Source organism: Trachurus japonicus, chromosome 14 (genome assembly GCF_045865225.1).
Source record: "Trachurus japonicus isolate A0001 chromosome 14, Traja_1.0".
Classification (NCBI taxonomy): domain Eukaryota; kingdom Metazoa; phylum Chordata; class Actinopteri; order Carangiformes; family Carangidae; genus Trachurus; species Trachurus japonicus.
This window is the reverse complement of record NC_140920.1, coordinates 26374643-26386799: the sequence shown is the minus strand read 5'-3', so window position 1 is coordinate 26386799 and position 12157 is coordinate 26374643. Positions and strand designations below refer to the sequence as shown.

The 12157-nt window shown below is 40.0% G+C and overlaps 1 protein-coding gene, 2 long non-coding RNA genes and 5 other non-coding genes across 8 annotated transcripts; 7 read left to right on the top strand and 1 right to left on the bottom strand.

Moving 5' to 3' along the window:
• Positions 1-723: 723 nt before the first annotated feature.
• rab34b (RAB34, member RAS oncogene family b) lies at positions 724-7320 on the bottom strand. Its single transcript, XM_085796882.1, has 11 exons — positions 7198-7320; positions 6578-6801; positions 6066-6157; positions 4690-4755; positions 4227-4328; positions 3529-3593; positions 3366-3417; positions 3200-3281; positions 2696-2786; positions 2477-2584; positions 724-942 (listed from the first exon to the last, which is right to left on the bottom strand). Exons 2-11 carry the CDS (start codon positions 6623-6625, stop codon positions 881-883), a joined length of 768 nt encoding a protein of 255 aa, XP_085653008.1. The 5' UTR covers positions 6626-6801; positions 7198-7320; the 3' UTR covers positions 724-880.
• Positions 7321-8229: 909 nt separating this feature from the next.
• Positions 8230-10225, top strand: LOC146974912 (uncharacterized). Its single transcript, XR_015037570.1, has 5 exons — positions 8230-8496; positions 8793-9110; positions 9303-9368; positions 9944-9979; positions 10171-10225. It is a non-coding gene; the product is annotated as an uncharacterized LOC146974912 (long non-coding RNA).
• LOC146974915 (small nucleolar RNA SNORD49) lies at positions 8919-8990 on the top strand. Its single transcript, XR_015037658.1, has one exon. It is a non-coding gene; the product is annotated as a small nucleolar RNA SNORD49 (small nucleolar RNA).
• Positions 9154-9226, top strand: LOC146974914 (small nucleolar RNA SNORD65). Its single transcript, XR_015037664.1, has one exon. It is a non-coding gene; the product is annotated as a small nucleolar RNA SNORD65 (small nucleolar RNA).
• On the top strand, positions 10022-10094 carry LOC146974913 (small nucleolar RNA SNORD65). The gene has a single exon (XR_015037663.1). It is a non-coding gene; the product is annotated as a small nucleolar RNA SNORD65 (small nucleolar RNA).
• Positions 10226-10784: 559 nt separating the features above from the next.
• LOC146974909 (uncharacterized) lies at positions 10785-11952 on the top strand. The gene is made up of 4 exons (XR_015037569.1): positions 10785-10864; positions 11058-11123; positions 11691-11726; positions 11918-11952. It is a non-coding gene; the product is annotated as an uncharacterized LOC146974909 (long non-coding RNA).
• Positions 10909-10981, top strand: LOC146974911 (small nucleolar RNA SNORD65). The gene has a single exon (XR_015037662.1). It is a non-coding gene; the product is annotated as a small nucleolar RNA SNORD65 (small nucleolar RNA).
• Positions 11769-11841, top strand: LOC146974910 (small nucleolar RNA SNORD65). Its single transcript, XR_015037665.1, has one exon. It is a non-coding gene; the product is annotated as a small nucleolar RNA SNORD65 (small nucleolar RNA).
• Positions 11953-12157: the final 205 nt, after the last annotated feature.

Here is a 12157-nt window from a genome sequence, read left to right as displayed (position 1 = left end):
AATGTGAAGAATTTTCCCAACCAGTGTTTTTCTTTACACCGTCCATCCGTCCCTCGTTACCAGGACAACACTGATCAAATCTGGATTATTAACTAACTATAATCTATGATCTATAATAAAAGTATATAGCCTATGTTTAATAAGCAACAGGAGGGATCGTGATACACAGGCTGGTGAAGACAAATTTCCTCCCGTCTCCGCTGAGCGGGGGAATCGATTGGCCTCAGATGTAACTCTCTGCTAGTTCCTCTCCCCGAAAACAATCCCTCCATTTTTGCGATCATGAGAACCCTCATGTCAGAGGAGAGAGATGTGTTGTGGGTATGACCGCGGTCATGGGAGCCGGCGTACGCAGCACATTAGCAGCATAGACACATGACGACGAGGAAGACCGGCGAGGAAACCAAAGAAGAAAGAAAAGAAAAAGAAAAAACATCATTTTTATCTATAATGGGAGAAAAATCTTTCCTCAGTCAAACAGACAGACGATGTGTTTATGTACGTATCAACCAAAGGCAGTTTAATAAAACCTCTAGAGGAGAATAATATTCCTCTTTTAATACATGTTTTGTAACCAGGCACATCACAAAGCTTTATTTGTTGCAGCTCTGGCCAGCTGGACCACATTCCTGAGAGGACACGACTACTACTACTACTCCTCTGCTCACTCCTTCACAGCCTCAGCTCTCTATTCACCCTGGTTCCCTCTCAGGCCGTCTGCAGCTGGCACTCACTGAGCTGATATGACATGGCTTTACATGGGGTGTGCTCAGGGATGTTTTACACTGAGCCTGCTGCTGAGTCCATATTTCAGTTTAGTCTTCCTGTTCAGTGTGTCCTTGTGGAGTCGCTACAGCGTCGGCCGTTCTCTGGTCTCTCATCAGCAGCAGTTGGATTTCCTCTTTTTTGGTGCACGATCTGCCTCTGTGCTGTCTGTGATCCCTGTGAGCAGCAAACGGAAATAAAGCATCATTTAATTTTACTATTGGGAAGAAAAGTGTGAGGTACAAAGGGTGTAAAAAAAAAAAAAAAAAGTGTAAATGATGCAGGTAATAATCTATATACAGTTTATTGACAGTAAATCCCATGGAAAGATGAAAATCAACAATGGCCAATAAGCAACATGACTATGAAGTATTAAAACACATCAATGACAATAATCATAACAAAAATAGATTGTTTTAAGTTAATATGGGATGTGTGTGAATGTGAGTGTGTGTTGTTCCCTGTGACAGACTGGTGGTCTGTCCAGGGTGAACCCAACCCTCATGGATGGATGGATGGATGGATGGATGGATGCCCAGTTGTTCAAAAGGTGTAATCTGGATCAAAATTATCCGCATTTTGAAATCCCTTTTTTTTTTCCAGGATCATGTAATCCGTTTTACCTTTATCCCAGTTGTTCAAAGCAAAGTTGGATTGGATCAGTCTGATCCTGATCCAAACTTTTCAAGATTACCAAATCCAGATAATGATTGCTCTTTTGTGTACCACGCTGAAGGCAACTAGGTCAATAAATATCAGGTAGAACAGCAGCATGGGGTCACTGTGTGTGTTTATTTTAAAATGGGGTGTATATATAGTTTTCTGTGCACTTTTTTGTTTCTTCCATGTCTTTAAAACAGCCAGACCTTATCTGACCCACAACAAATGAATAAAAAACAAACAAATTTGCAGTACATTAGTCAAACACATTGTGAATATTTTCGATGTGTTTCAAATTCGAACTTCAAAATTCAAAATATAAATTTCAATTTTCATTTAATTATCCAGTAGTTGGGGAAAAGTTATTTTTTTCTGAAATAATCAAAAGTTAACTTTTTAAAATGTTTAAATCAGGTGCAAAATATCAATGTATATATACTACATTATAAAGGTTGCTTATTTGACCAATTTGAATTGAATTTAAATGACATTTTGTTCCTGAATCCACCAAACTGCTTGGATCAGAACAATCCTGTTTTTTTGTTTGTTTGGTTTTTTTTTTATCATAGTTATCGCAATCTTACTAAAAAGTTTTGAACAACCAATTTTCAAGAGTTGATCCAATCCATTATCCAAAATCTGATTAGATTACCTTTTGAAGAACTGGGCCGATTTATGTGACCTGTGTGTTGATTAAGCTTTTCTCAGCTTTTTTTCTCTGAGCTGTTCTATATTAGGTACAAATGAGCTTGGGGACAGATGAGAGTCTTTAAAAATAAAGTGAAGGAGTATTTTGTTGTTTTGTTCATGGGATGTGGTGACAGTAAAAATAAATTCAAGTAGTGTTGGGCTCACGTGCCATGAGAAAAACTGATTTTACTGCTTCAGCGGCAGCTGCAGAGTTACACATTACTCAGTGAGTTGAGAAAAGTCGTTATTACTGGGTTGTTCCCAGAAATTAGAAAGATAATGACTCTTAGAAACAAGTGAGTTTTAGTACCAACGCCTCCTTTGAAATAATGAGAAGAATTGATGAAGCAAACCGACTCACTGATAATGTCACCGACGTTCCTCGCCCCGCTTTTCTCCAGATCAGACAAAACGTTGGCCTCAAAAGTCAGAGAAGCCACGCGGAAGAAGAAGTCCCTGATCCCATCACCTGGAAACAAGGTGGAAGATTAAGTGAGACGGAGAGGAGGTGAACAGAAAATAAAATGCACAATGGGATGATGACGTGAGAGTTTGTGCATGTTAATGTGTGTTTGACCACCTGACTTTGCAGACACAGCCCAGTACTCCGCTTTGATTTCCTCAGAGAGTCTGATGGCTTCCCGCTCTATCTGAGCCAACTGATCAGGAGACTGAGGGCCAATGGGAACAAACAACAAGTTCACCATTTCTATAGAATCATTGTGTCTTGAACTCTCTGTTGAACAAATCATCAAATTTTCATGGAATTTATATCAAATATAACATAAAGCCTAAAAGATATTAGCAAGAAACATTCTGAAAACTCTCCAGCCAAAGACACAAGAGCTAAAACCTCAACAATATCACAACTTTAAAACAAAATACATAAAACTAAAACTACATAAAATCCATTGGCTATGGCTATTATCCTATTATTTCATGTTTTACTTGACTATTTTTGGACTACAACTAATTTGCAATAATTTATGGGCATGAATCGCTTACAAGTAATATATGACTGTCACATTTAACTTTAAGTTTCATTTCTGTCAATGTGAAGTCATTTATTAAAACTGTCACCCACACTCAGGTCCTTCTTGGTACCAACGAGGAACAGTAAAACACTGGATGGGTCGTTTTCCTTCATAGCGTCCTCTAGCCACTGCCTGGACACACACACACACAATCAAAGCTATCAAAGTGCTACTAGCATTGGTATCATCATAAGAAAGTAATGGTGTGTTAGTTACCTGGCGTGCGCTAGAGATCCCACACTGCTTAAATCAAACACCACTATAATGGCTGCAGATGTAAACAGAGATGATTTGAACAGAGTGAATGAGAAGGTGGAGATGAAACTGTGTGAGCATCATTTACATGACGGGCGAAGACACAGAGAGACACACAGTTCACCTTGTGCTCCTCTGTAATAGGTGGAGGCGATGCACTTGAATCGTTCCTGACCTGCTGTGTCCCACCTGAAACACACATGCTGCTTTAATTGTTGGGATGATTAATTTATATAATCCCTATGGGGATTAATAAAGTCATTCTTGTTTTTATCTTATTCTTATTTGGAAATGAAGAGGAGAAGACATGGTGGTCATGGTGGTTGTCTGAAAGGTCCGCTGATCACTAGTATCAGCTGTATTCATCCACTGGAAACTCAACTATGATGATAGTGAAAGAGCGCGGTCATGTTTCAGCAATGAATGTTGTGTTCTGCTTGTTAACTGTCCCGTGCAGTCTGTCTTTATGGGATATTAACCAGAAAATTACATTAATAGGCTACTACACACATGCACTTATATGCACAACACACACCAAGACAGTGATTGAAAAACACGTCATTGGAAGCCATCTAACTGCCAATAAGAGACTTATCAAATTACCTCGAGGACACGGTATGGATAGTTGTATATTATCTAATCATGTGATTTCATTTGAGCCTGCATGCTGATTGTTCAGACAATCGAGGGCTTTAAAACACACGTTGGACAGGAAGCCAGAGACAGACCGTGTTGACCCAGTTGACCCATTTGACCAGTCGACGCATGAAGTGACTTGGTTTGTCGCCGGCGTGGAATAGCATAGTAGTGTAGCATACTTACAGCTGTAAACTGAAGGGAACACCGAGCACCTCGAAACGCTCCATCTCAAAATCCACCCCTATGGTTGCTTTGTAGTTCTTATCAAACGCTCCCTTACAGAACCTGACGGGAAAAAGGGAAAACTATGAGACAGAAAGAAAGCTGGTGTTGCTTCTTTTATTTGTCTTTGAGCTGTCAGAAAGGTTTCTGGTGACCAAACTGAGGCTTTAAGTTGATGATTTAGACATTAAATGACTCCAATTTCCTTATCTGACTCTGGTATCACAGTGTTCACTCAAACTCAGTTAAACCATTAACTATGATTAATACCCAAAGAGAAGTGTGTGCATCAGTTGACTGAGAGTTGACTGTGGTTTCTGTCAGTGTGTCCTCACGTGTGACTGACACTACACGATGAGAGTAAAATCAACCAAACAAAACTATAATCGTTGAAGAGGTCTGAGTATACATGGCTTCATCTTACCTGCTGATCAGACATGTCTTCCCAACTGCAACATCTCCCACTACAATCACTTTGGCGATATTAAAGCTGGCAACAGAAAGTCAACTGTCATTCATGACTCCGTACAACAACAAAAGCAGGGAACATACATGACTGCAAACCAATTGATCCTTAATGTGTGCTACATTGTCACTGGACCTTTAATCTGATCTCACAAATAATTTGGCTCATTTGGAGGTAGTCAGATAAACAAGCTTTTTAAAAAGGATGTTTTCACTCTGCATGAAGGCGGTTTTGTTCCAAATATTTTTGTCAAGCAATGAAAATTTATAGAACAATTTGATTTGCCAGAGTTTGCGGACAGAAATGTGATTATCACATAAAACAAAATCATAATACATATTTTATTAAGCATGCTATAAAGACATAAATAATCTCATAATATGTGTGAAAGACAGTGAGTGGTCGTTGTAACATGATGAGAGTGATGAGAAACTCACAAAACTTATGGAAGGTGGTGACAAAATCATCAAAGCCACACATAATGGGCAGAGATAGCGGAACGTTACGAGACGAGTTGTTTTCTAGGCAAATTCAGGCAAAACTGATAATGTTCTGTTATTATCTCACAACGTGGTGAATGTGCAGGTCACAACTTGTCCACCAGAGCGTTTTGGAGTTGTTGGATTGTGTATTTGATGAGTTTGATGAGGGAAACCAAGAAATCCCATAATGAGCCTCTGTAGCGTAGCTCTGAGCAGCTTGCGGCTCTGCTCTGCCGTTCTAAAAATAGCTTGCACCGACAATTAAAGGTAACAAACCTACTGCTATGACTATAGGGATTATGGCAATGGGCCATTTTGCCAACTATCCCTTTAAATCAACCTAATAAATCATGGTCAACAAATCATATAAAAAGCCCAAAAGCATAAAAGAGTGAAACTGAGCGACAGATTTTCTCGGCTACAGTTAGAGATCCACCGTGCAACAGGTTCCTCCATTACAAGGAACATTAAATTGAATTAACCTGCAGCTGAAAATAGTCCCCAAACTGCACCATGCACCTCTGCCTGTTTCAGTAATGTTTGCTAAAAAAAAAAAAAAGTACAGTGCCCAACAGATGTAGAAATACAACTATAAAGTTGTGACCAGTTTGCTGAGATGAGAGTAGACTGTGGAAACTGGGAGGTACTGAGAGACAGACAAACTAATGTTGGACTGTTTCATGTGATGTATTAAAAGAAAACGTCCATTGACCATCAGGTCAGTACTGTAGTCAGTCGTGATGGGTGAGGTCAGTGGCTGTCAGCTGACACAGCAGACAAAGCGTGACTTGAACTAACTTGTTCAATGTAAACTCATCATATCAGACAGTGGGTGAGTTGTCTGGGCCTTACCTCACTGTGCCGGCCTTCTGTATCTGACAGGCTGCCTTCACCTGTGGGTGGAAGCCGTCTTTGGTGTGCAGCGCCGCATTTGGACTAAAGCACTGAAAAGACGTCACAAAAAAGAAGAGAAAGAACATTAAAATCTAAAACAGGAGTAACAGATGTGTCCATAACTAAAATCCCCCCGTCTCCCCTCCATCATATCTAATAAACTGTTGTATTTTCAAAAATCACCATCTTTACTTTTATTATGACCACAGTTACTCTCTACAGGGGCTCTTGCATCAACAATCTTAAAATCTAAAAAAAAAATACTTTTGTTGCAGGTTTCATGAGGACAACATCAATTTGCAAATTTGCAGCCGTCCCATTTTAGAGACATACTTCAAGAATAACCTCATCATCAACAGTAACACTGTTAGCTGTAATTGCATTATAGAGGGAGTGTGTGTGTGTGTGTGTGTGTGTGTGTGTGTGTGTGTGTGTGTGTGTGTGTGTGTATGTGTGTGTGCATGACTAACCTTTGGTAGCTGAGTAATGATCCGATCCTTCTTCACTGGTGGCAACATGCTGAGTGCAACACTCAAACCTTCAACCTGTCACGTTCACTGACAGCAAACACACTTTTCATTCACCTCAAGAACACACACACATACACACACACAGACAGTTGTAGGTTTTCTTTTTTCTTTGTTTCTCTCCACCTCTTCCACAAAACCAGGGAAAGACATAAAATCAAGTTTTCCTGAAATAGAGCAAATATCAGAAAGTTCATATGTCAGCCTTAGTCACAGTAGAGTGCCAGGGAATTCGATTTTTACTTTTATTTAAATAGAAAAAATAAGTCTCTGATGAGCATCCAAGTAAAATGAAAAAAACTGTTCCCACTTCACAATTATTGACTTAAACATTCACTCTGTACTCTATAACCTTGTTGTGTGTTACGTAATACCCAAAGCATTGTGTTTTATAAGATTCATTTTTGACTGTTTCAGTGTTTAAGATTCAAGAAGATACCCTTGAAAAAGAACGTGGTTGCAAATCAAGCACGGAGCATCAGCACAGCAGAGAAACACACATTTTAGTGGAAAACAAACTCAGTGTAAATACAGAAGTGTTAGAATAAGTTTAGCATCTTTACCTGAAGGCCCAGTGGGAACTGTGGAGTCCTGAGTGTGGAGATGTGGTGTGATATCCAAGGTCAGACAAGAAAACAAATCCAGAGCAAGACGACTCTGAGCTGAGTCTCCAACAGTCCGACAGGCAGCAGACACACAGGCAGGAATCTAATGAGACATGGGTCTGGTGAGGAAAACCAGAGTAGGCTGTCTAACAGCATCACCCTGTGGCTGCAGGATAATGGATAATGCAAAGGCAACTACTTATTCTGTCTTTTCCCCCTTTTATGCAATTTAAATTTATTTTTCAAGAAAGAAGGGACCATGCATATTTATGAACATTTTAGTGTGAATATGCCAGAGTGTAGCCCCAGGCTAATTCCCATCTGTTGTCGCTTAAGCAGGTTGATGTTACGAGAAAAAGGAAACAGTAAAAGTAAAAATACTAACACAACAAGACATCAGAGAAAAATAAGACAATAGATGATAGAAAATTAAACTACTGGTAGTCTGCTACTAGTGTGCAGTATAGAAAGTGCCTGGTGATAAAGTGGCAGTGCAATTGAGGTAAGCTGAAGCATGGACAGAGGCATACAGACTTTACAAAGTGTTTCAATTGAGATGTTCAATTACAGTAACAAAAGACAATGAGAAAGTGACATATAATGGGCGATGCGATGGAAATTATTTATGTATGTGTAGGACATTAGAATAAAGGTTAAATTAAAGTTTATTGAGCTCATGGGTGACTTGAGTTTTTGATCTTGAAACAGAAAATCTTACTGAAAACAAAAGGAGTTAAAGAAAACAGTGAATCCACATTGTTATACACAGCTATAACATGTACTGGTGTTAAATTAACGATAATATTGTCTTGTATTTAGTTTTGGATAAAGTGTAACACAGTTTTTATAATCCTTACTTTGACTGTAAACACAGCTCAGGTTGAGTTTGAGGGAGAAAACATTTCTTCCTCCGGTGCAGCAGGCGGCGACATGGCGCCATTACGTGGCCGCGTACGTCCTACGTATTATTCCTGCGACAGTGGAGGAGGCTTTAAAAACTCCCTGAGCCTCGTTTTTGCTCTTTTCGGTTTGTCCATCGACCTGGTCGCTGTGTCGGACCGCGGCAGTTTCTACTGGACCTGCAAAGAGAGTCCAACTCACACAAGGCCGCGTTAGCATGGTAGTTACTGTGATAACACACGTTACATGAGCCGTAGTTGAGTTAAATATGTTTGTGTTGGCTGCAGTGAAACGTTAGTGTTACTGAAACAGGCCTCAGGCAGCCACGTGGAGAGCATGGAGAAGGAACAAGACAAAGTGAGACCCAGGTTTTCTTTTATGTGTTTCCCTCCCCAAAGAGTGAATGGTAGTTTATTTTGCATGTTAATATCAGCTAGTAGATTTGATTAAAACTGACTAAATATCATCATGTGCAGTAGTATTGGATAAAGTAAAGGCATGGCTGTTTTCTGAAGGTATCTGTGACTTTAGAAGTACAGTTTATGCTCATTAAATTAAAAAAAAAAGACATAAGATATTAGGAATGACTTATTTTGTCAATATGTCTTTAAAAATAAAAAAAAATCTGAACCATGAATGTGATGTTTCTACAGGTGGGCTCTGGTGTGGCAGCTCGTTGCATGAGTTTGATGGATGCTACCATGAAGTCAGCGTGACGTTGCATGTCTGTGGCAGGTGAGTGACAATGACGTCCAACTACCTGATACACCAGAGCAGCAGTCAGTGATGAAAACTGTGAATAGGAAGTGCCGTCTGATGCGACAACTGACGATGTTTCTAACTCACTGTTCTGAGCCCCCCCCTCCTAAAAACTGCATCTCAACAACTGTATTCACTGTCAGTGGTACTGAATTGTGCTTTCTGGTTCTCTTAAGGTGGGCCGCTCAAGATGATGTCATGCCTGAGGCAGGGTAAGTGATGCTTTTTACTTTTTAACATGAGCATCGATCAATGTAGTGATGAAATTAAACTGAAATAGCTGGAATTACCGGCAGATTGTTCAGTGGTGACTCTCGGTTTTCTGAGCATTTTAACACCTGTCAAATATAAGTTGTTCAGTTGTCAACAAAACATGACATTTTGTTTCCTTGTGTTCCCCAAAGGTGACCTGCCATCAGAGGTTGAGGCCTGTGAACTCTGCCTACTGACGACAGCCGACTGAACTGTGGGTAAGTTCATGCATCCTGCGTGTGGTGGTGATGAAAACCTTGAGTAGGAAGTACTGTCAGTGTTGCCAGATGCTGAAAATGAAATGATTATACAGACCCCCCCCCAAAAAAATATCGTATTTTAACAGTCGTACATTTTAATCCAACCGTGAAGCAGCCAAGCTTACATGTGCAGTGGCTGGCTACATTGCTTGCTTTGGCTTTGTAGTGATAGTTGTTAACCACAAGAGGGCAGCAACAACTAGTAGATTTGCCTGCTTAAACTTTTTGGAACAAATTTATACATGAAATGTTCATAGCAGATTGAGCCTCAGTTTTAAGGTAACCTGGGATCATTTAATTTTTCAGTTTGCTTATCCAGTCTGTATTTACTGAAATACAGCACTAAAAGACATTTCATGGGAAGGTCAAAATTTTCATACATTTGGGTTTTGTAGAAGTATTGATGGTACATCTGGCAACAACTGACGATGTTTCTAACTCACTGTTCTGAGCCCCCCCCCCCTCCAAAAAACTACATTTCAATTTATCTTCAGTGTCAGTGGTACTGAGTTGTGCTTTCTGGTTCTCTTAAGGTGGGCCGCTCAAGATGATGTCGTGTCTGAGGCAGGGTAAGTGATGCTTTTTTCTTTTAACATGAGCATCGATCAATGTAGTGATGAAATTAAACTGAAATAGCTGGAATTACCGGCAGATTGTTCAGTGGTGACTCTCGGTTTTCTGAGCATTTTAACACCTGTCAAATATAAGTTGTTCAGTTGTCAACAAAACATGACATTTTGTTTCCTTGTGTTCCCCAAAGGTGACCTGCCATCAGAGGTTGAGGCCTGTGAACTCACCTACTGACGACAGCCGACTGAACTGTGGGTAAGTTCATGCATCCTGCGTGTGGTGGTGATGAAAACCTTGAGTAGGAAGTACTGTCAGTGTTGCCAGATGCTGAAAATGAAATTATTATACAGACCCCCCAGCCCCCCCCAAAAAAATATCGTATTTTAACAGTCGTACATTTTAATCCAACTGTGAAGCAGCCAAGCTTACATGTGCAGTGGTTGGCTACATTGCTTGCTTTGGCTTTGTAGTGATAGTTGTTAACCACAAGAGGGCAGCAACAACTAGTAGATTTGCCTGCTTAAACTTTTTGGAACAAATTTATACATGAAATGTTCATAGCAGATTGAGCCTCAGTTTTAAGGTAACCTGGGATCATTTAATTTTTCAGTTTGCTTATCCGGTCTGTATTTACTGAAATACAGCACTAAAAGACATTTCATGGGAAGGTCAAAATACATTTGGGTTTTCTAGAATTATTGATGGTACATCTGGTAACCCTGTGCCGTTGGATGCAACAACTGACGATGTTTCTAACTCACTGTTCTGAGCCCCCCCCTCCAAAAAACTGCATTTCAACTTATCTTCAGTGTCAGTGGTACTGAGTTGTGCTTTCTGGTTCTCTTAAGGTGGGCTGCTCAAGATGATGCCATGTCTCAGGCAGGGTAAGTGATGCTTTTTATTTTTTAACATGAGCAAATGATCAATGTAGTGATGAAATTAAACTGAAATAGCTGGAATTACCGGCAGATTGTTCAGTGGTGACTCTCGGTTTTCTGAGCATTTTAACACCTGTCAAATATAAATTGTTCAGTTGTCAACAAAACATGACATTTTGTTTCCTTGTGTTCCCCAAAGGTGACCTGCCATCAGAGGTTGAGGCCTGTGAACTCTGCCTACTGACGACAGCCGACTCTTCAGTAAGTTCATGCATCCTGCGTGTGGTGGTGATGAAAACCTTGAGTAGGAAGTACTGTCAGTGTTGCCAGTTGCTGAAAATGAAATTATTATACAGACCCCCCCAACAAATATCTTATTTTAACACAGTCGTACATTTTAATTCAACCGTGAAGCAGCCAAGCTTACATGTGCAGTGGTTGGCTACATTGCTTGCTTTGGCTTTGTAGTGATAGTTGTTAACCACAAGAGGGCAGCAACAACTAGTAGATTTGCCTGCTTAAACTTTTTGGAACAAATTTATACATGAAATGTTCATAGCAGATTGAGCCTCAGTTTTAAGGTAACCTGGGATCATTTAATTTTTCAGTTTGCTTATCCAGTCTGTATTTACTGAAATACAGCACTAAAAGACATTTCATGGGAAGGTCAAAATTTTCATACATTTGGGTTTTGTAGAAGTATTGATGGTACATCTGGCAACAACTGACGATGTTTCTAACTCACTGTTCTGAGCCCCCCCCTCCAAAAAACTACATTTCAATTTATCTTCAGTGTCAGTGGTACTGAATTGTGCTTTCTGGTTCTCTTAAGGTGGGCCGCTCAAGATGATGTCGTGTCTGAGGCAGGGTAAGTGATGCTTTTTTCTTTTAACATGAGCATCGATCAATGTAGTGATGAAATTAAACTGAAATAGCTGGAATTACCGGCAGATTGTTCAGTGGTGACTCCCGGTTTTCTGAGCATTTTAACACCTGTCAAATATAAGTTGTTCAGTTGTCAACAAAACATGACATTTTGTTTCCTTGTGTTCCCCAAAGGTGACCTGCCATCAGAGGTTGAGGCCTGTGAACTCACCTACTGACGACAGCCGACTGAACTGTGGGTAAGTTCATGCATCCTGCGTGTGGTGGTGATGAAAACCTTGAGTAGGAAGTACTGTCAGTGTTGCCAGATGCTGAAAATGAAATTATTATACAGACCCCCCCAAAAAATATTGTATTTTAACAGTCATACATTTTAATCCAACCGTGAAGCAGCCAAGCTTACATGTGCAGTGG

Coding starts and splice junctions, on each gene's coding strand:
- rab34b (XM_085796882.1), bottom strand. CDS start 6,625: ATGTTGCCACCAGTGAAGAAGGATCGGATCATTACTCAGCTACCAAAG. Junction 3,594..4,226: donor GTTCCCTTCAGTTTACAGCT/GTAAGTATGCTA, acceptor TGTGTGTTTCAG/GTGGGACACAGCAGGTCAGG. Junction 3,282..3,365: donor GGATCTCTAGCGCACGCCAG/GTAACTAACACA, acceptor GTGTGTGTCCAG/GCAGTGGCTAGAGGACGCTA.